The sequence below is a fragment of the Heteronotia binoei genome, chromosome 10 (assembly GCF_032191835.1).
Source record: "Heteronotia binoei isolate CCM8104 ecotype False Entrance Well chromosome 10, APGP_CSIRO_Hbin_v1, whole genome shotgun sequence".
In the NCBI taxonomy this organism is placed as follows: Eukaryota; Metazoa; Chordata; class Lepidosauria; order Squamata; family Gekkonidae; genus Heteronotia; species Heteronotia binoei.
The window spans coordinates 85,869,519-85,893,214 of record NC_083232.1 but is presented as its reverse complement, the minus strand read 5'-3'; the positions used below and the strand labels follow the sequence as shown (position 1 = coordinate 85,893,214).

General features: G+C 45.7%; 1 protein-coding gene across 1 annotated transcript in view; it reads left to right on the top strand.

The window, feature by feature from the left end:
• TPK1 (thiamin pyrophosphokinase 1) overlaps nt 1-23,696 on the top strand; it is a 551,786-nt gene that overhangs the window by 385,781 nt on the left and 142,309 nt on the right. Inside the window, exon 5 of the mRNA XM_060247753.1 lies at nt 15,931-16,026. Within this exon, the coding sequence (XP_060103736.1) occupies nt 15,931-16,026 (96 nt within the window). The remainder of the gene's footprint in view (nt 1-15,930; nt 16,027-23,696) is intronic.

The window sequence follows — 23,696 nt, the reverse complement described above, 5'->3', positions numbered from 1 at the left end:
GCTGTTCCCACTATTGCTTCCATGTTGGGCTGGAAGCATCTGTAGTCTTCCATCAATGTGTTTGCCTCCAAAAAACATGGTCTGACATTTCATGTGTCCGGATATGTTCTGTCAAGTCACAACCGACTTCTGGTGACCCCAGCAAGGGGCTCTCAAGGCAAGTGAGAAGCAGAGGTGGCTTTCCGTTGACTACCTCTTGCAGAGTCTTCCTTGGTGGCCCCCCATCCAAGTGCAACCTTGCTTAGCTTCTGAGATCTGCTGAGACCAGGGCAAACCAAGGGGGGGGGGGGGACTGCAGCTCAGGAGGCACATGTGGCTCTTTCACACATATTGTGTGACTCTCTAAGCCCCCACCACCCCATCAGTCGACTTGGAGAAGGCATTTGTCTATTTAAATCACTTCTCTAAGTCAAGCCAGCTTGGAGAATGCAATTCTTTCTACCTCACTCTCCCCTATTTATTTATTTATTTTCCTTCCTTCCTTCCTTCCTTCCTTCCTTCCTTCCTTCCTTCCTTCCTTCCTTCCTTCCTTCCTTCCTTCCTTCCTTCCTTCCTTCCTTCCTTCCTTCCTTCCTTCCTTCCTTCCTTCCTTCCTTCCTTCCTTCCTTCCTCCCTCCCTCCCTCCCTCCCTCCCTCCCTCCCTCCCTCCCTCCCTTCCTTCCTTCCTTCCTTCCTTCCTTCCTTCCTTCCTTCCTTCCTTCCTTCCTTCCTTCCTTCCTTCCTTCCTTCCTTCCGTTCAGCTCTCAAAGATCTGACATTTTGTCTATGTGGCTCTTACGTTAAGCAAGTTTGGCCAGCCCTGGTCTATACCATACCATTTCCTATCTGAGGCACTTCATAGGTGTGGTGTTTTCAAGGGGAGAAGGTGGTCATGTCATAGTCGCTAACCACTGCATGGTGACTACCCAAACAGGCAGAAGACTTCAGACATGTTCTGAACCATGGGATGAACAGCAGCAGCAGCTATCCCAGCAATACAACACTTTTATAAGGGGTAAATAGTGCAGCAGATGACAGTATGGGTTTCTTCCCCCCGGCCCCAAAAAATCAACCACTTTATTACTTTTGGAGCACTATTTCCTGTTTGCCTAGCAGCCCAAAATTAAATATAAACCGAGTCATAACTTGTGTACACAGGTCCCATGTGCTCTGCTGATCTTTAACCATCTGTGGACTATGTGGCATCTGGTAAAACTTTTTATTTTATTTAGTTAATTGGTTGGTGCATTGAAAACTTACTTTAACATTTGAAGTGAGTGGGCAAGCCAAGTTCAAGTCACCTTAACAAGAGATTAAGAAATCACTGAGGCAAAAAATCCATTAAACCCCTATAGGTTCTTCTGGGTTTCCGCAAAGTTCAGGGTCAGCCATGTAAACTGCTCTGCCAAGTATTAACATGCCTCTTAAAGTTGACTATAGTACTAGAGCCCCGTGACACAGAATGGTAAAACTGGAGTACTGCAGTCCTGATCTCTGCTCACGACCTGAGTTAGATCCTGGCGGAAACTGGGTTCAGGTAGCCGGCTCCAGGTCGACTCAGCCTTCCATCCTTCTGAGGTCGGTAAAATGAGTACCCAGCTTGCTGGGGGGCGGAAGTGTAGATGACTGGGGAAGGCAATGGCAAGCCACTCCGTAAAAAAGTCTGCCATGAAAACATTGTGAAAGCAACGTCACCCCAGAGTCGGAAATGACTGGTGCTTGCACAGGGGACTACCTTTTTTTTTTTATAGTACCAGAGACATATGAACATGGGTAAGCAATTGACATTAGGAAACCTAAGACAACAGTCTATCAGCTGGTAGTTCCTTGTTCCACTATGGTTTGTTGTCCAAGCACTGCTCCGCTAACTAAGACACTCCACATTCAATTGAGGCAGAATAAGAACCGTAGCAAATGAAGTCCATTCGTGTGCATATTGCTTTACAGACAGGAGCGGGATTCTGGTCAACAGGCTGAAACACATTTGTTCATCCCACCGAGCAAAGCCAGCTGCACAGTCCTTAAGGGATGGCTGCGTTGGTGGAAACATCGAGGCATCAGTTCCAATGCCAAGAAAAGTCCACGGCTGGGTAGATGAAACAAGTGTGCGTTGTTTAAAAAAAAACTAATTGGAAAGTGTTGGTTGAGGGAACATGCAAAGAGGATGAGGGTTTAATACGCCAGGCTTAGCAAAGATGTTACAATCAGCTGAGCAAGAGCTGATGCTTCTCTAGAAGCAAGATGTACGAGCTTTCTATAATAATAATAATAATAATACTTTTTATTTATATCCCGCCCTCCCCGCCAAAGCAGGCTCAGGGCGGCTCACAACACATAAATACAATGTACAATAAAACCATACACGATAATCACAATTACAATTATATAAAATCATCCTTAAATCGTTAAAACAACTTGTATTAGAATTAACATTATGGTGCTATAACTAAGGTCTTCTATAAAATTCAGTGGCTAAAACATATCCAGCGAGACTTCCTTAGCTCGGTATTAAGTGAAGGCTATTTTAAAGAGGTAGGTCTTGCAGGCCCTGCGGAATTGGTCTAGACAGCTTGGAAAACAGTTTGGGAGAGCTTGAGGAGAAACCCAAGGAACTGGGAAGAAAGGGAGGTTTTACTGCTTCCCAAAGTTCCAATTCTAGGACCAGAGGTGGAATTCTAGCAGGAGCTCCTTTGCATATTAGGCCACACCTCCCTGATGTAGGGAATCCTCCAAGAGCTTACAAAAAAGAGCCTTGTAAGCTCTTGGAGAATTGGTTACATCAGGGGTGTGTGGTCTAATATGCAAAGGAGCTCCTGCTAGAATTCCACTCCTGGGAACAGCTGAAGGCAAGAGGAAAAGAAGATGACCCACCTTGGGCTGGATTTTGCAAGACCTAGGATATGATAGTTTGCAAGACCTAGGATATGATAGGATGTTTTGGAGGTCATTAATTCACAGTGTTGCCGTAAGTGAGAAGCAACTTGACATAGGATTGCTAGACTCCAAGGGTCTGGAGATCTCCCAGAATGACGGCTGGCTTCCAGATTACAGAGAGCAGCTCCTGAGAAGGAAAATGGTGGCTTTGGAGGGTGGACTCTATGGCATTATACCCTGCTGAAGTCCCTCTCTAGGCTGCACCCCCAAATCGTCAGGAATGTCCCAACCCAGAGTCGTCAGCACTTAACACAAATTCCAAAGTATATTAAGAGGACTAATCTGAGGTCTCCATGTAATTTAAGGGAGGGGAGGGGGGCAATCTAGGACAGTCAGAACTTGGGGATCATAGCTGAATGACACAAAGCATCTGCTTTGCATGGAGAAGGTACCAGGTTTGGTCCCCAGGATCTGCAGGTGAAAGGACTAGGAAGCATATGACATATTCAGACTTCTGGTTGAGACCATGGAGAGCCACCACCAATCAGTACTGCCAGCAGGGCTTTTTTTTTTTTTTAGCAGGAATGCAGTTCTGACTGGCTTGGTGTTAGGAGGTGTGGCCTAATATGCAAATAAGTTCCTGCTGGAGTTTTTTTCTAGGAAAAACCCCTGTGCAAAACAATGGTGATGTTGGGGGGGGGAATGGCCTAATATGCAGATGAGTTCCTGCTGGGCTTTTTCTACAAAAAAAAAAAAGAGGCCTGACTGCCAGAAACAACAAAACTTGTAACTTTCTCAAATGAGAGAAAAGCTTAATGATCAAAGAAATTTCCCATGAAATCATGTGGAGTCTGAATTATATTTTCAGGCTTAATTCTCTCTCTCTCCCTCCCTCTCTCTTTCTCTCTCTCTCTTTTGAGGAGCCAGTTCCAAAAAAACTAAGCCAGGCAGTGGGGATTATCAAGATATTCCTCACCGGTGTTATGAGGCTTAACTTACTAATGTGTGCAGAGGGAGCGCTTCTGATGGAAATGGAAATGACTTCTGCATTTCTTAATTTTGTAATTTTATGCCTTTGATCAGCATCTTGCTTTAATATGAGCCGTCACTGGAGAATTTATCTCACTAATTTTGCTCTTGTATCCTTTGATTTCCCCCCCCCCCCATGCCCATAACCCCTAAGTCCTTGATCGATTCAGTAGCCAAAGGTGGGGTGGGGGAAGGAACCTTCCATTAAATAGAGTTAAGGGTTGAGGTCTTTGAGATTTTTGCAAAGCCAAAAAGTAAAAATTTGCTCCCTTGGCGAGCAGTATGGATCCCTAAATGCTGCACTGCCAACACTGCATTTGTCAGCATTTTTAAAGTTATACCAGTTAGAAAAAGAAGAAGAAGAAGATGATTTTGGATTTATATCCCGCCCCCACTCCGAAGAGTCTCAGAGCGGCTCACAATCTCCTTTACCTTCCTCCCCCACAACAGACACCCTGTGAGGTGGGTGGGGCTAAGAGAGCTCTTACAGCAGCTGCCCTTTCAAAGACAACCTCTGCCAGGGCTATGGCTAACCCAAGGCCATTCCAGCAGCTGCAAGTGGAGGAGTGGGGAATCAAACCCGGTTCTCCCAGATAAGAGTCCACACACTTAACCACTACACCAAACTGGCTCTCAACATAAGTTACATAAGTGTGACCTTGTAATTAAGAATTTTCAAATCATGAATGCCACCATTTTATGTGGTTACGGCTAACTGGCCCTCTACCTGTCCTGGTCTGACCTAGCCATGGTAATCTATGCAGGGCCGGTGCATGGCACTTGGCAAGGGGCACCACCTCACTACGGGGGGTGGGCACCCCGTCCCTGCTCACGCTGACCCTGACTCTGCTGCATCCTTCCTTTGCTCCAATTGGAGCGAAGGAAGAACTAGGCAGCCCCTGCCCAGCTGCCTCCAAAGCGGGAGAGGGGTGAGGGAGGGGGCAGTGGAGGGTCCTTCCTTTGCTCCAATCGGAGTGAAGGAAGAACGAGGCAGGCAGCCCCTGCTCAGCTCCCTGTGAAGCAGGCAGGGGGCATGCCACCACAATGCCATCACTTTCAGGTGACGTCATTGCGCCGTGCACACTTCACGCGCACAGTTGGAGTTGGGGTGGTGGGGCACCGGGACAGGGTTCTGCTTAGGGCAGAAGAACCCCTAGCGCTGGGGCTGAATCTATGTGGGCCTTCCCTTGGGGCTGACCCAGAAGATTCAACTGGTCCAGAAGGCAGCTGCACATTCCCTTTGAACTCCCAAGGGAGTTCTGGCCATCGCATTTAAAGGGACTACACACCTTTTAAATGCCTTCCCTCCATTGGAAATAATGGATAGGGCCACCTTCTTTGGGAGGTCCTAAAATTGGACCCCCTGGTCCAATCTTTTTGAAACTCTGAGGTTGTTTTGAGAAGAGGCGCTGGATGCTATGCTGAAAATTTGGTTCTTCTACCTCAAAAAACAGCTCCCCCAGAGCCCCAGATATCCACTGGTCAATTCTCCATTATATCCTATGGGAAGCTGTCTCCATAGGGAATAATGAAGTGCCCAGCAGCCATTTCGCTCCCTTCGGCCTTCAGGTAACCCTGAAGCAGAGGGAGGGCCTCCAAAACGGGGGATCCCCTGCCCCCACCTGGGGACTGGCAACCCTCCAAACCAGACCATTGGTCCATCAGGTCACAGAGAGAGGCCTTTTGACATCACCGGCTGCCTGATCCTTTTAATTGGAAGTGCTGGAGATTGAACCTGGGACCTTCTGTATCCAAAGCAGGTGCTCTACCACTGAGCCGCACCACCTCCCCAAAACACAAGATAAATTGTAAACCCCCCCCCCCTCCCCTTACCCAATATCCTTGCTGAACAAAACCAATGATAGAAAAATAGTGCACTCCAGGGCTAGGGAATTCTGTTTTGCCTTTCTGGTACTTTTTATATTTTGAATGTTTATGTCATAATTATAGTTCTTTAAACCCCCAAAGAAATACACTATAGAGAAAGAGCGCTTGGCAATTGATGTGGGCTAACTCTTTCAATGCTGTGTCTGTCACAGTAAATATAAGTTATATCTCTAAAAAAATCTCTGTCAGACAGAAGCCAAATGCTGCCTCTGGGGGAAAAAATAATCACAGACTTTGAAAAATAACACCTCAAGATAGAAAGGAGGAGGAGGGGCAGACGCTGCATTAGTTGAAGTCAAAAATCTCAGCTATAGAAAGGGCTGGGAAGGGGGGCAGATGTCAGATTTGACAAGTTCATGTCACTCTTGGTTTGAGGAGGTGTGCACTCTTTCTGTATGTTTCTGGCCTTACGTCAGCAGTTTGCTGAGTTTCTCTTTTCAGCTTATCCGCTAAGGGAAGTTCTGATCCTCCGCCATTTTGCGGAGGATTGTGGGTTATGTTCCGAGAGTCAGTGTGGTGTAGTGGTTAAGAGCGACAGACTCTAATCTGGAGAACCGGGTTTGATTCCCCACTCCTCTGCACAAAGCCTGTCGAGGACCTTGGGCCAGTCAGAGTCCTTACAGAACTCTCTCAGGCCCACCTGCCTCACAAGGTGCCTGTTGAGGGGAGAGAAAGGGAAGGCAACTGTAAGACACGTTGAGACTCCTTAGGACAGAGAAAAGCAGACTATAAAAACCAACTCTTCTGACATTCAGTTCAGGCAAGGCACTGGCCATCTCTGTTGAGCCTTACCATCATTCAGAATTGACTCAGACCGTTTTTCCTCACCCTTGTTCCAAGGTTCTTAGGGTATGTGCTTCCCAATTTTATCCTCACAGTCACCCTGTGAGGTAGGTTAGTCTGAGCCAGTGTGGTGTGATGGTTAAGCCTGGTAGACTCTAATCTGGAGAACTGGGTTCGATCCCCCACTCCTCCACCTGAACCCTGCTGGGCGACCTTGAGCCAGTCACAGTTCTCTCAGAAGGTTCTTGGCCCCAGCTACCTCACAAGGTGCCTGTTGTGGGGAGAGGAAGGGAAGGCAATTGTAAACCACTTTGAGACGCCTTATGGTAGAGAAAGGTGGGGTATAAAAACCTCCTCTTCTCCTGGAAAGAGTGATTGGCCCAATGAGGTTCATGAAAGAGTGTGAACTTGAACTTGGCTTTCCTAGATCCTAATATGACACTCCAACTGCTATCCTATACTGCTTCTCTGGGTCCAGAGAAGTCACCTAGGTCTCTAGAACACAAGGAGGCTGGCTTTGTGCATGGAAGGAACAGTAATGGTGGGCAAACTTAGGGTGGTCCATTGTTACTTACCTTCTCATTGACAGAGACCTTTGTCCAATGTTTCCTCTAAGCTGTGGAATCTTGTGAGCAAAAATTCTACTTTGTGAGCTACTGGCATTAAAGTTGTGAGTAAATGCATCGATTAGTTTGTTCTAGGGCCATTTTTCCTGAGCTAAGACAAAAAATGTGTGAGCCAGAGGCTAAAAAACTGGGTTAGTTTACACTAACTCAGCTTAGAGGGAACATTGCCTTTGTCTCCCTAACTGTTTGTATCCCAACCTTTCTCCCAAGAGCTCAGAGCAGCATCTTTTCCATTTTATCTTCACAACACGCCAGTGGGATTAGACTGAGAAAGAGTAACTGATGGAAGGTAAGCCAATCAGTTTCCTCGACTGAGTAAAGATTTGTCCCTAGGTCACCCCGGTAGAGATGCAAGCACCAGTCGTTTTCGACTCTGGGATGATGTTGCTTTCACAACGTTTTCACGGCAGACTTTTTACGGGGTGGTTTGCCATTGCCTTCCCCAGTCATCCACACTTTCCCCCCAGCAAGCTGGGTACTCATTTTACCAACCTCAGCAGGATGGAAGGCTGAGTCAACCTGTAGCCGGCTACGTGAACCAGCTTCCGCTGGGATCAAACTCAGGTTGTGAGCAGAGGGCTCTGACTGCAGTACTGCAGCTTTACCACTCTGCGCCATGGGGCTTAAAGCCCTTAAAAATGGGGGGGTGGGTCAATTTTTGTTCCGCAGGGACTGCCCCCATTTTTAAATAGGAAAAGTGGAAATTTGGAGGATCTCTTTTTAAAAGGCCTAAGAAGCATTGAGTGATTTTTTTAAAAGACTGGCTTCTACATGCACAAGATGTATAGTGTATTATTTTTTATTATTATTTAGTTTGTAGTGTTACAGAATCAATAATCCCTCCGCATACTAGAAGTATACACTATATTGTCAAGCATACACCGTATTTTCAGCCCGTTTGCAGGTAGGGTGGGATACAAATAGAATAACATAAAATAAAGTATATGTTTACAGTTCAAATGTGACTAGTTTTGTCCTCAGTTTACACTCTGTACTACAAATGGAGATAATGCACTGCTGAACAGTTTTCAATGTAACCCAAGTTTAACTTGATATACAAATATGTCCTATGGGGATTCTGTGAGACTATATCCAAAGGACAGGCTGTATTTTCTTTACTACAAAATTTGTATTTCCTATTTTCAACTTGTATTTTTTTTTCATGCCAGTATCGGAGATAATCAGCTAATGTAGCATAGAGGGCAGCAATTTGCACCTGTCTTTCTCTGTAGGACTGCCTGTCATTGCAATGTTACTTGCAGAAAACCTAAGGCATGTATACTTTCCCCTAAATATGCCAAATGGTACAATTGTATATTCAAAGTGATGTATTTTAGATTGTACCCGTACTCGGGCTTTCTCCATTATGGCTCCACAGCTGTGGAATCAGCTTCCAGAAGAGATGCGGGCCCTGCGGGACTTTGAACAGTTCCGCAGGGCCTGCAAAACCGTTCTCTTTCAAATGGCTTTCGCTGAGTAAACTGCTAAGTAAATTCACCATCTGAATAGCACCAACATATTAACATACTAATATTAACTTATTGTTTTTAGAATTTTAACAGTTTCATAATTATCTGCCGGTTTATATTGTTAGTTATAACTCAATGTATTTTAACTCAATGTATAACTCAATGAATTTTGTTGTTAGCCGCCCTGAGCCTGCTCCGGCGGGGAGGGCGGGATATAAATAAAATGTGAATGAATGAATGAAAACTATAAAATAAGTTTCGGTTTGCAAACAGTCCACATATCCCTTGTTTTCTGATAACCCTGAAGTGGGAGGAGGGCCTCTGTACCAGAAGATTCCCTGCCCCTAACTGGGGATTAGCAACCCTAGACTATTTTAATACGTTTGGTTTCATTTGCAGTATTTTAAATGCTTTTTAGTAAGTTTCCTTGAGCCAAAGGAAAGGCTGGGTATATTTCTTACCTCCCAGTCATAGGGATGGAGGGCTGCCAACCTCCAGGTAGGGCCTGGAGATCTCCTGGGATTACAACTGATCTCCAGACTACACAGAGAGCCAGCTGTGGTGTAGTGGTGAAGAGTGGCAGATTATCATCTGGAGAACTAGGTTTGATCCCCCACTCCTCAACATGAAGCCGGCTGGGCAACTTTGGCTCAGTCATCGTTCTCTCAGAACTCTCTCAGCCCCACCTACCTCTCAGGGTATCTTGTGAGGAGAGAAACGGAAGGTGATGGTAAGCTACTCCAAGACTCCTTTGGATAGTGAAAAGTGGGGTATAAAACCATCTCTTCTTCTCTGGAGAAAATGGGTGCTTTGGAGACCGGCCTCCTTGATAGGATGTTTTGGAGGTCATTAATTCACAGTGTTGCCACAAGTGAGAAGCAACTTGACATAGGATTGCTAGACTCCAAGGGTCTGGAGATCTCCCAGAATGACAGCTGGCTTCCAGATTACAGAGAGCAGCTCCTTAGAAGGAAAATGGTGGCTTTGGAGGGTGGACTCTATGGCATTATACCCTGCTGAGGTCCTTCCCCAGGCTCCACCCCCAAATTCCCAAGAATTTCTCAACCCAGGGACAGTAAATAACTCGACTGCTACGTCATACTGGATGTTGACTGCCTCTGTCCACTTCCAAATGTATATATGAGCAGGTCAGACAGGAGCCCCGTGGCGCAGAGAGATAAGCTGCAGGACTGCAGTCCAAGCTCTGCTCACGACCTGAGTTTGATCCCAGCGGAAGCTGGGTTCAGGTAGCCAGCTCAAGGCTGACTCAGCCTTCCATGCTTACGAGGTCAGTAAAACGAGTACCCAGCTTGTTGGGGGGAAAGTGTAGATGGCTGGGGAAGGCAATGGCAAACCACTCCGTAAAAAGTCTGCCATGAAAACATCATGTTGCGACGTCACCCCGGAGTCGGAAATGATTGGCACTTGCACAGGGGACTACCTCTACTTCTAAGACGGTTTTTAAAAATACGCAGACTGATACCTTTTTGGTGGTATCCTAAGCAGAGTCCATTGGAATCAGGCTATACTAGTGTTTAGTAGTACACTTTGTACAGTATTTGCAAGACTGACGTAACAAGCTTTCTTTTGCTTTAAACATTTACCAGCAGGTCATTCTGCCTTCTCTCAGAATACCAATATGCAATTAGATTGCTCACTAGGTGCATCTGCGCCAAACATCGGTACACAAGCCTCTTTATTTTCCATTGACTTCTGGATAAGATATCTCTCTTGCAGAAGTAGCAGCCCCAGGTAATAAGTTAATTCAGTTTTTCTTCCCCCGAGAACTGAATGCCACCGTATTCCGCCTGCAGCGGCCAGATCAGATCTGCGGGGAACGGATAAGAGATTCAGTGACTGCCAAAACATTGCTTCGAGAGCACCAACGGGGCTCGCTTTAGAACTTTCTTTTATAAATCAGTATCTGTAAATGTCTCACTTGTGTGAGCGCTCTAGACCCAAGTAATGCCTAGAGTCTTTGTGTGTGGTGTCAGGCGGATACCGTATTACCGTCTTTTTAAATTTAAAAAAATCTTAAAAGAGTGATTGCTTTGCAGTCTCCTTGTCTGAACAGATGGTGTTGGTTCAGAAACATCAGGTGTCGTTTTATCTTTAGTGTTCACAGGTCCGTTGTAGAAATACTTGTTTTTGCAGGGCCAAGGAGGATCAGGAGACCAGAGTTTAATTTATAAGAAAGGGGGAAAGGTTGTCAAATAGTTATTGTGTGTTATAGATTTTTTTTTTTTGCTTTATCCTGCAACGATAAAGAATTCAGGCAGACTTTCCCCTCATTCTCAAAGGGTTTTAGCCTCCTCAAGAGCATATTTCATAAGGTCAAGTATAGGGCTAGTTCTGACATTATCACCAGTGCAGTTACTGCTTTCATGTGGGGTGGTAGTCAGTACTCCCTCTAAGCTGTGGAGTTTTGTGAACAAAGTAAGTCTACTTCATGCGTTACTGGCATTAAAGTTGTGAGCGAGCGGTTTCGCTACAGCATAAATTACGTAGTTTGCATCTATTGGAGTCAGGAGGGCCAACATAGCAACAACTACAACCTTTTTCGCACACAGCTTACCTCGCAGTCACAATCCTGTTCCCTCCGCAGCGTCTGTAGGATTTCCCACCATCTGCGCCGGAGTTACAGGAAGTGCCATGGCTTTTGCGTAGCAAACGTAAACTGGGTTTTAGCGGTTTATCAATATACCCTTTTTCATGCCAGACATTATGGGAATGGTGTGGGGCACAGCCCCACACTAGGGGCAGTCATGTGACTTGACTATCCTATGAACTAACCTATTCCAGGTAAAAAGGCAGGGCACAACTCCACCCTTTAGCAATTCTTATGATGTCATTGACTAGGTGTTCTTGGGATGACATCAGCATGAACATACCCAAAGGTGGAAAGAAAGGTATTATGTGATAAAGCAAACCATAAAAAATGTACAGGACCTTTAAATGAAACCAAGATTTCATGGAAGATAGCAAATATACATTAATCTAAGGAAGTGGGAGATAGAGAGATGTATCTATATATAAATATAGGGTGACAATATCTGTAAGTCTGGATTTAGCTAGCTTCTTTGAACCTTCTACTGGTGAAGATTACTTTCCCACCCCATTTCTAGACCTACACTTTTAAAAGCTGTCAACCTTTGTTTTATCACAGTTTTCCCAAACTGTAAACAGTATATTCAGACTCATATTATGAAGGGGGAGGGGTTGACTGGTGAGAACCTAATTTCCTTATCACTCAGTACAGCACAAGGTAAAAGTAGGAAATGAATCATGAATTGATAGGACCAGGAAGCCTTTAAAGAGACCTTGAAGAGGCAGGTAAAAGAACTTCTAAATCTAGCAACTGTGGTTCTTATTATAATTTACGATGCTATATAGGTATTTTGTATCCTTGGAACCTCTTTGAATGGCGACTTTATATGGCGGGCGTACTTCACGATTCCTTACTCAGCTCTTTAGCAGAAGCTTAAAGGATGTCAGAGCTCTAAATTAAGACACACAAAAGTATGCATCGCACAATTTTAACATAACCGTGACACCTGTAACTAAGTACAGTATAAGGAGACTTGTGGGTGGGTATGTTTTTTTTTAAAAAGGAACACTGAAAGCAAGCCAAGCAACTGGAATGTGATGTTTTTGTGCTCTCCCGTTTAAACATATCCTATGATCATTGTGCTATAGGTATTTTATCTATACGTATTTATTTGCATAGCGATCTCTAGCCTGCTTTTCTCCCAAAGAGGCTCACAACATCATTCTCCCCTTTTCCAATTTATGCTGAGGAAAACTGAATGGTCAGAGCGGGGGTTTGAAACAAGGTCCTCCTGGTTCTAGTTTTGCATTCAAGCCACTGTACCAGCCAGAGTACAAGACGCCAGTGTGCAAAATGCACTTGTTAAAAAAAAAAAACTGGTAGATCTTCTTCGTGGTCTCTGTGCATCACACTGATGGGATATAGGCGCCCGCGCCGATCTCGATCGGTATTCTTGAAAGCTGCGGATTTCCGCGCCCCAGGCCCAGTGCGCATGCGCAGAAGCCCCACCGCGAATGCTCACAAAGACCGGAGCGGACATCCCGCCAGTTCTCTTCTGACCGCCGCTTGGATCAGTCGATCTCTCGCCATGGTCGGTAGAAATCCTTTCTTGGAAGTTGCTACTTGATATTTTTGGAACTTTAACGGATCTCAAAGTGGATAACTGAGACTATAAAACTGTGCTACTTGTTGAACAAGCAACCTCTGCCAAGACAGGTTAGAGCTCATTCCACTAGAGCCCTAGCGACTTCGGCAGCCTTTATGAGAGGAATACCACTGAAAGACATTTGTGATGCTGCCACTTGGTCCTCCTCGTATACGTTTGTGAACCATTATGCGTTGGACCTGAACTGGCGTAGACGCTCATCAGTGGGCCGTGCGGTGCTTCAAGAGGTTTCTTGCTGATGGACCGTTGCACCCTCCTCCAGGTAGGACTCTGGCTTGCTAATCTCCCATCAGTGTGATGCACAGAGACCAAGAAGAAGATAAACAGGTTTCCTACCTGTAACTGATGATCTTCGAGTGGTCATCTGTGCAGTCACACTACCCGCCCTCCTTCCCCTCCGCTGCCGGTCCATCTCTAAGGGCTTACGCAGCGGTCAGAAGGAACTGGCGGGATGTCCGCTCCGGTCCCTGTGAGCATGCGCGGTGAGGCTTCTGCGCATGCGCACTGGGCCTGGGGCGCGGAAATCCGCAGCTTTCAAGAATACCGATCGAGATCGGCGCGGGCGCCTATATCCCATCAGTGTGACTGCACAGATGGCCACTCGAAGATCATCAGTTACAGGTAGGAAACCTGTTTTTTTTTAGTCCTATGAAGCCAGTGTGCTTTAGGGGTTAAGGGTGGCAAACTCTAATTTGGAGAACCATGTTTGATTCCCCATTTCTCCTCCACATGAAGCCTGCTAGGTGACCTTGGACCAGTCACAGTTCTATTGGTGGCTCAGTAGTAGAGCATCTGTTTCATAAGCAGAAGGTCCCAGGTTCAATCCCCAGCGTCTCCAACTAAAAAGGGTCCAAGCAAATAGGCTTGAAAAACCTCAGCTTGAGACCCTGGAGAGCTGCTGCCAGTCTGAGTAGACAATACTGACTTTGATGGACTGAGAGTCTGATTCAGTATAAGGCGGCTTCATATGTTCATTACTCAACAGTTGCAAATAGCAAAATTGCATATTGACAAACAAATATAAGAACAAGCAGACTAAAAATTTATTTAAATAATTTAAAACAAGGTAAGCAGAGCGGGGGGGTTGTAGAAAAAGCCCAGCAGGAACTCATCTGCAGATTAGGACAACCCCCCTAACACCAAGCCAGCCGGAACTGGGTTTCTGTGCATTCCTGCTCAAAAAAAGCCTTGAAAGTTAGTGTTTGGGAATATGTGTTTATACTATACTTATTCAGTACTGTAATATTCTTAACCAAGTTCCTTTCAAAGAAGAGTCAAAATATGATACCAATGAATTATACAACTTCTGACAGCTGCTTCCGCTGTCAACCAGAAGCCAGTCAGTCAGTTGTTACAGTCATTGACCAGAACATGTAAGTCATTTAGAACAACCTTAAAAGTACCTTATAAAAAGTCCCATAAAGAGTATACTTATTTAAGATTTGATGACTTTAGGGCTATAACAGTAAAAAAGAATATCAAAGATTATGATTTAATCCTTTAAACCTTTTAAAAAGTCACTTTAGAATTAGTTAAAAGTTTACAGTTTGGCCTATTTGTCTTGCTTTTTGCGTTTTTTATAAACCTGGGAAGAGAACCTAGCCACCTGTCTTGTTGTCTGGTGGTTCCTGTCTGACAGAAGCCTCTTTGATGTTTCACAGGCTGCCAGATGGGTTGAATCTGGATCCCTCTTTAGTAAGTGGTGAGGAGCTGCCATTTGGGGACTAGTCTCCAGGCCATCTCCCTGTGAAACAAGATGGATAGGTGATTCATCCCATTCAGATAGGTCAAGATGGGTAGCCGTGTTAGCAGGGCTTTTTTTGTAGAAAAAAAGCCCAGCAGGAACTCATTCGCATATCAGTCCACACCCCCTGAGGTCGCCATTGTTTCACAGAGGGCTTTTTCTATTTGCTTGTTAGGCCACACCCCCTGATGCCACGCCAGTCAGAACTGCACTCCTGCTAAAAAAAAAAAAGCCCTGCGTTATTAGTCTGGCTGTAGCAGTAGACAAGAGTAACAATCCAGTAGCACATTAAAGATTAACAAAATTTGTGGTAGGGGAGGAGTTTTTGTGAGTCACTGCATGATTCACGAAAGCTCATACCTTACCACTGATTTTGTTATTCTTTAAAGCGCTACTGGACTTTTTCTCATCCCATTCAGAAATAATTCTGGTCCTTTTTTTTTTTTTTTTGCTTTTAGTGACAGTGCTGAACTTGGAAATGATCACTCATCGTAGTTCAAGCATTTCTGTCAAGACTGTCCTCAAAAGATCCATATCTATCTATATAAAGAACATTAAGGATCGCTTTAGTAGACACCACAAAGTTATTACAACTAGGCATTAAGAAAATAAAGCCAGCCGACATTTGATATCATGTAAACAAGTAAAGTCCACTGTGTCCGCCTGCCATATTCATATGAAAAGCTGCTTTGAATGCATTGATCAAGTGAAAGATGTATGATAAGTATGTGTTTTAACTGAGAGGGTTTTTCCCCTGGTTCATATGAATTGCTAATATGGGAAAAGAGATAGTTAAAACAGCACTCATTCCCACACTGTCTCTAAAGTGGCAACTGTCAGTTTATGAAAATTCGGTGCGGGGGGGGGGGGAGTGTCCTGGTATTCACATAATCCTGTTTAGAGCTGCGCTGTGGCAATTCCACATGGTCCCGATGTAACCCGTGTATAATTTCTGTAAGAGTCGCTGTCCGAGTTTGCTCCCTTTTTCTCTGCACTTCTTGTCCCTTTATCCTTTTGCGGCATGCTTACTTTATTGAAGGCAATGATTTTTCATTGTAAAACCACCTTGAACATAGCGGCAGAACTGTACTACACTGCGAATGTAGCCGATGGATGGATGAAGTGTGCACTCTAACCATTTTTTTTTATATTTGCCTTAAAATGGAGCTGAATCAAGATCTGTCTGTTCAAAGCCACCATGTTTATACTACTGTGCAATTATGATTGAAACAGGAAGGAAGGGGAACAATTATAGTTGTCTTTGAACTTGCAAGAAAATTAACTGTTACCATTCTCCCTTCTGTTATTGTCCTTTACTTCTATAGGGTTGTGAGTTCATAGAGACACCAGATCAAGACTTAACTGATTTCACCAAGTGCCTTCAGATACTCCAGCAGAAGATAGAGGAGAAAGGGCTGCAGGTAATAACTTTAGCAAACCTTATGTTTCAAGGCAACTGGTCTTTTCCACCGAGGTGCGTTGGGTCTGCTCTCACCTCTACATAAAAGTGCATAAACCATACCTGTGCTGTTACCTGTGCTAGGAATTGGAATAAAAACTGCCATCCCTATGAGATATCATGATGTGAGATGGCTAGGCTGGGCAATATGCGATGCCATGGCAATCTGAGCGCTGTTGAATTGTCTGTTTTTAAATGTTTTTATTGTATTTTATTGTTTTATTATATGTTGTACTCTGCCCTGAGCCCTACGGGGAATGGGCGGAATAGAAATTTACTAAAATAAATAAATAAATAAATAAAAGCAGGCTTTATTTTGGGCAGTTGCTCCCAGGAGTGGACCTCCAGAACCTCTGGATTGTATTGTGCTCTTTCTTTCTTATACCACCCCCCCCCGTACCTGCTTCTGAGTTCCGTTGTTCAAGCCCCCTGTGAGAATTTTGCTGAACTCTTAAGATTTGACAAACTTTCTAATATTTTCCCCCACAAAAAAATGGGAATCAGGTTTTATGATGACCATTCTAATTCAAGAAGCATTTTAAGGGAGATGCTGAGCTGATCTAATTGAGTACACCCTCTGGTGATGCCAGAGGTGGGTGCAGGGGTCATTTTGTAGAAAAATAGGTGGTGGAGTTCACACAGGAATTGTTATGCGGCTGCACCTAATATTGAGTGGACAAGGTAAGTAGGTGGCGGGGGGAGAAGGAACCCTCAGAAAGATTCAGGAGCTGCACTCCTGTGAGCTCCTGCTGAATTCAAGGCATGTGCTAATGAGTTGTGCAAATGAGCACCGTCACCTCTTTTTCTACAAAATGACCCCTGCATAAAAGTACATAGAAGTTTCTGTAGCAGTCTTAACAGCAAGCGATGAAGATACTAATACCAGCATTATTCCTTAATTCTGGACCGTGACTGCCTCATGGGTGTGTGGGGGGAGAAACAGGACGGTGCCCTCAACCAAAGTCCTGATGGGATGTCTCTGCCTTGTTTAAGATTCCACAGGGCCCTGGTGGTGTTGACTGGGAGTTCCACCCAGGACTTTTTTTGGTAGAAAAAGCTCAGCAGGCACTCATTTGCATATTAGGCCACACCTCCTGGCATCACCCTTCTTTCACATAGGGCTTTTTTTTAGAAAAAAACCAGCAGGAACTCATTTTCATATCAGGCCACACCCCCTGATAGCAAGCCAGCCGGAACTGTGTTGCTGTACATTCCTGCCCTCTACATGGGGCTGCCCCTGTGCCGAACCCGGAAGTTGCAGCTAGTGCAGAATGCCGCTGCCCGGCTGTTGTTAGGGCTCCCTAGATGGGAGCACATTCAGCCGGGGCTTCGGGGACTGCACTGGCTGCCGATAACATACCGAGTTCGGTACAAGGTGCTGGTCATGACCTTTAAAGCCCTTTATGGTCTGGGACCTGCCTACCTTAGGGACCGTCTCTCCCCACATGTTCCCCAGAGAGTGCTGAGGTCGGGGTCTCAGAACCTCCTTACAATCCCTGGGCCAAAGGAGGCCCGTCTGAAAGCGACCAGGGACAGGGCCTTCTCAATTGCAGCTCCCCGTTGGTGGAATCAGCTCCCAGAGGAGGTGAGGGCCCTGCGGAACCTTGAACAGTTCCGCAGGGCCTGTAAAACAACCCTCTTCCGGTTGGCATATAATTAATTGCGATCGGAATGCCTGAATATTAAATCTCGAACATCAGATTATTGAATACTGGAAAAATTGAAAGACTGACTTAAGGAAACGTAGCATAGTGTATATCGATGTGAGTTTTATGTATTTTTAGGTTTTTATGTATTTTATTGTATAATTATTAATGTATTTAAATTGATCTTTGTTAGCTTTTTTCTGTTGTAAGCCGCCCTGAGCCCGCCTCGGTGGGGAGGGCGGGATATAAATCGAATAAAATAAATAAATAAGAAAAAGAAAGCCCTGGTTCCACCAGGGTGAGGCCAGGACTGAGAAAACCCTGGCCCTGGTTGAGGACAACCAGACGTGTTTGGGGCTGGGAATCACCAGCAGATTGTTATCCAGGGAGCGTAACACTCTCCCGGGGACATACTGGAGAAGGCAGCCCCGCAATGACATTGGTCCCAGATTGCTCAACGCCTTAAAAGGTTAATACCAAACCCTTGAACTCGATCTGATATTCCACTGGAAGCCAGTGTAGCCGGCATATGTGCCGTCCCCATCAGGACTTGCGTTGCCACATTCTGAACCAGTTGGAGCTTCTGGGCCAGTTTCAAGAGCAGGCCAGTGCAGAGCAAAGGGTCTTCTCCTACAAAAGAAAACCACATGAAGAGCTACCTTGACAGTCGGGAATGGCTCACACTGAGGGAATTTGATGACATGTTTATCTATTGATTTATTAAGAGGAAAAAAAATTGCTGCCTCTTCAGAGTCCTGCTTGAGGTGGGTTTCAAATGATAGCATCATAAGCTATCGATCTACAAACAAAACAAGCCATTAAAAAGCAAGCCAGGGACATGAAAAAAAGAGCAAAAATCTATAAAGCAGAACTCATGCCAGAAGCAGCCCATAAAACTGCTTAAAAAAAGATAAAACTTCCGGATTGACAAAAATGTTTTGGCCTGGTGACTTAAAGGAGGCACCAGGTGAGCCTCAGAGAAGGAAGGGCATTCTAAGGCAAGGTGCCACCACAGAAAATGCCCCGTCTCTGGTTACCATCCATCTTACCTCTAAAGACAGGTGGAACAGAGAGCGGGGCCAACGAGGCAACCTTAACTGGTGGGTTGGAAAGAATGGGAGGAGATGGTCTTTCGGGTACCCTGGACCTAAACAGCTTACAGGTAAGAACCAACACTTTGAATTGTGCCCAGAAATAGTTGTGTAGACTGCAGTGTAGTTCTTTTTGGCTCCACTTCATGATGCGTGTATCTCAGAAGTTTGAGTTCTTGTTCGTGTAGCCAGCCATTTTCCTTTGCCTGCTCCTTCTGCAAAGCTCTCAGGTTGCACAAGAAACTTTTCTGTGGTTAAGATGTTCCTTACACTTAAAGAAGTGAAATTTTCTGGAGTTTCCATTGGCTCCAGTGCAGCCAAAGCACAATGTGGTTAGAAAGCAGGGCTTTTTTTGTAGCAGGAACTCCTTTGTGTATTAGGCCACAATGCCACACCCTTCTTACGTAACCAATCCTCCAAGAGCTTACAGGGCTCTTCTTACAGGGCCCGCTGTAAGCTCCAGGAGGACTGGCTACATCAGGAGTGTGTGGCCTAATATGCAAAAAGAATTCTCACTACCCAAAAGGCCCTGTTAGAAAGTCATATTCTTATGGGAAAGGCTTGGTGCAAATCCCCACTGAGCTGTGAAGCTCAGGGTGTCACCTTGGACTCCTCATTCTCAGTCTCCTCTCAGGATTATTGCAAAGATAACATGGGGGAAGGAACTACGTATCCGATTGCAGGCTCCTCGGAAGAACAGTGGGATAGAGAGCAATTGCTTGTCTGGCTGGCAGCGGCAAGATATTATTATTCGTTTATTTATATTCCACCCATTCCCCCATGGGAATGCTAGATAGATAGGCTAGATATGGGAATGCTAGAGAGATGCTAGAAAGAGAAAAAATGAAACGAACAACCTCATGGCTTGGCGGCAGAGTGTCTGCACGGCATAGAGAATGCCCCAGGTTCAATTCCCACCATCTTCAGTTCACAGAAGAAGATACTGGATTTATATCCCGCCCTCCACTCCGAAGAGTCTCAGAGCGGCTCACAATCTCCTTTACCTTCCTCCCCCACAACAGACACCCTGTGAGGTGGGTGGGGCTGAGAGGGCTCTCCCAGCAGCTGCCCTTTCAAGGACAACTCTTACAAGAGCTATGGCTGACCCAAGGCCATTCCAGCAGGTGCAAGTGGAGGAGTGGGGAATCAAACCTGGTTCTCCCAGATAAGAGTCTGCATGCTTAACCACTACAACAAACCGGCTCTCATGTGGACTACATGGTATAAAAGACCTCTGCTGGAGACCCTGGAGAGCTGCTGCCAGTTGGCTGATGGACCAGTAGCTGATTCAGTACCATACAGCTTCGTGTATGGAAGAGTAAACCTCACTGTACATGTTGTACGTGTGTATAGTACCATGCTGAATTAGTAACAACTGAGGATGAAACAGCCAAACTTCAAGTGGGGAATGGAAGAACAAGCTTGCCAAAATCCTGCTGCCTCATGTAGTGTAACTTCTATGACTACATAGCAGGGGTGGCCAAAATTGCTTAACTTAAGAGCCACGTAGAATAAATGTCAGATGTCTGAGAGCCACAAGACATGAACATCAGATGATTGAGAGCTGCAAGACACACGGAAGGAAGGAAGGAAGGAAGGAAGGAAGGAAGGAAGGAAGGAAGGAAGGAAGGAAGGAAGGAAGGAAGGAAGGAATAAGATGGGGAGGTAGAAAGAAAGCAGGTTTAAATGCATTTCCCAAGCTACCAGCTGGCTCAGCTTGGAGAAGTGATTTAAAGAGACAGATTCCTTCTCCAAGCCCGGCAGTGGGGGCTTCAAGAGCCACACGATATGTATGAAAGAGCCACATGTGCTCCCGAGCCACAGTTTGGCCACCTCTGCTATATAGCCTGCTGTTGGCTCTTAGAGGGGTCTTCCAAAAGATGCACTAACGTTCACCATTACCATGAGAACCACAGGAGCCATGTAATCTGCAAAGGCGGTTTCAACAATTCACCTTTCAACTGCCTCTTTTAAATCCTGGGATGCTTTGATCTCCGTCATTTCGCTGGGAAGACAGTGCCGTCGTTAAGGCCGACTGACAAGATCTTGCACACCAACAAATATCCGAGAGCTGAAATTTAACAAGGTTCACTGTAAAGGCATGGAAGGGGAGGGGGAAGCATCCCTTTGGGGAGTGGTAATTGTGCCGAATGCGCAGCATAACATTTCTGTGCAATTATAGTGTCACGGGGCTTTGTGTAATGGCAGCCGTGGGGAGTTGCTTTGAACTCCGTAAGAACATGTTGCTTCTTCAAAGAGACAAACAATGGCAGGGGCACAGTGGCTCTAAACAGAAGTGCGGCTTGTTTGTTTTTCCCCCGACGACGCTTGTATCTTTTCAATCAGGGCACTTGTTCCAAAAGACCCTGTTGTGTATCAAATAACCTGCTTTTCTTTTTTTTTCTTCCTTTTTTGACCTTTTTTCTTTCCGTTACAAGCGGATTGATAGAGCTTAGTCGCTGCTTTGGTGCACCTAAAATGGCATTGCTAAGGTATGAAGGTTGAGTGTAGGGTAAGATCCAAAGGCCAGGGGCGGCCAAACTTACTTAATGTAAGAGGCACCTCAAATAAACGACAGGTGTTTGAAGAAGACGAAGACTGCAGATTTATACTCCTCCGTCTCTTTGAATCAGAGACTCAGAGCGGCTTACAATCTCCCATATCTTTTCCCCCCATAACAGACACCCTGTGAGGTGGGTGGGGGCTGAGAGAGCTCTCCCAGAAGCTGCCCTTTCAAGGACAACCTCTGTGATAGCTATGGTGACCCAAGGCCATTCCAGCAGCTGCAAGTGGAGGAGTGAGAGCCACAAGACATGAACAGATATTATACACACGTCTTTCTTAAAACTCATCGTAATTTCTTTGCACACAAAGATAAAATACATATGTACGCACTTTAGAGTACGACCATGCTAGGAGACTTCTTAAAAAAACAAACTGTGGGAATAACAGTCTCCATAAGACCAGCATAAGGAAAGGTTAGGGAATTCAAGGACAAGCTCTGTGATAGCTATGGTGGCCCAAGGCCATTCCAGCAGCTGCAAGTGGAGGAGTGAGAGCCACAAGACATGAACAGATATTATACACACGTCTTTCTTAAAACTCATCGTAATTTCTTTGCACACAAAGATAAAATACATATGTACGCACTTTAGAGTACGACCATGCTAGGAGACTTCTTAAAAAAGCAAACTGTGGGAATAACAGTCTCCATAAGACCAGCATAAGGAAAGGTTAGGGAATTATTTTTTGCCACCAGTGGGAGAAGGAAACACATAGGTAGCACATAAATAACTGACCACCATTTGCATCGTTATGTGTGTCTCTTTGCCAGGACCAGAGTTACATGTTTTTTGAGGGGGGGCAACATTAAAAAATGGCTCCCTCTTATGGGCTATTCTGTCTTATGGTTCCATGGAATACAATGGACTCCGTACCTTATTTGGCGCCCCCCTCCGTTGGCGCCCAGGGCAAGCACCCCCCTCTGCCCCTCCCCCCAAGATCTGGCCCAGCTCTTTGCCTTGACACCAAGGTTAGAAAATACAGCACCTACAAGAGCTATGAAACTAAGGGGGAATCCTGCCCCTCTCTCTTTAATTCCGTCCCTCCTTCCGGTGGCTCCCTCAGCTCTTGTGCTGTCTTTCCCCACTCTAGGTCTCCGGGCAACCTCTGCAGTAGAGGAGAAGAGCTTGCAAGCCTTTCCTATTTCCCCCTCCTTCCTCACTTCACACACAGTGGAAATATTCGCCTACGTATGGGTCAAACTGTGGAGGCTGACTGAGGTCCCACTGCTAAGCATGCTTACTTGAGAGCAAGCCTGCATTAAGTGCCTCCTTGGCCTCCGGGAGCCACGCAACATGTGTGAAAGAACCGCATGTGGCTTCTGAGCTGCCGTTTGGCCACCCCTGCTCTGTTCCTTTGGCACTAGATTTCCACCTTTCTGCCTCTTGACCCTCCTTCTGAAGATCCTTCCAGGCAGTCTGTTCTGTTTTTGAGGGTCCACCAACACCCTCCCCCCCCCCCCAGGAGCAATGTAATGTAATGTAAAATTTTATTTATATCCCGCCCTCCCCCGCCGAAGCAGGCTCAGGGCGGCTAACAGCATTTCAAGTAAACAATACAATAATAAAAACATTAAATTCACATTAAAATTCACATTAAAACCAGTCAATAGTCAATAATTAATTAAAACATTCCTAAATTAACACTGGCGGTAAACGTTATTAATCTGGCGGTAAACATTAATTCAGTTATTGGTGAACGCCTGTTTGAAGAGGGCGGTCTTGCAGGCCCTGCGGAACTGGTCTAAGTTCCGCAGGGCCCGCACCTCCTCTGGGAGTTGGTTCCAGAGTTGTGGGGCCGCAACGGAAAAGGCCCGAGTGCGGGTGCTTTGAAGTTTAACTTCTTTTGGCCCAGGGATATTCAGTCTGCTTTTCCCCACTGACCTCAGTGCTCTCTGGGGCTCATATGGGGAGAGACGGTCCCTCAGGTAGGTCGGTCCTTGGCCATATAGGGCTTTAAAGGTTATGACCAGCACTTTGTACTGGATCCGGTATACGATTGGCAGCCAGTGCAGTCCGCGCAGCCCCGGCCGTATATGTTCCCATCTTGGGAGACCAAGTAACAGCCTGGCCGCCGCGTTCTGCACTAGCTGCAGCTCCCGGGTCCGGTACAGAGGCAGCCCCATGTAGAGAGCGTTACAGTAGTCCAATCTTGAGGTGACCGTCGCGTGGATCACCATTGCTAGGTCCCGACGCTCTAGGAAAGGGGCCAGCTGCCTCACCCGCCTCAGGTGGAAGAATGCTGATTTGGCAGTGGCTGTTATCTGGGCCTCCATTGATAATGAAGGCTCTAGTAAGACGCCCAGGCTCTTCACCCGCTGCGCCGTCTTCAGC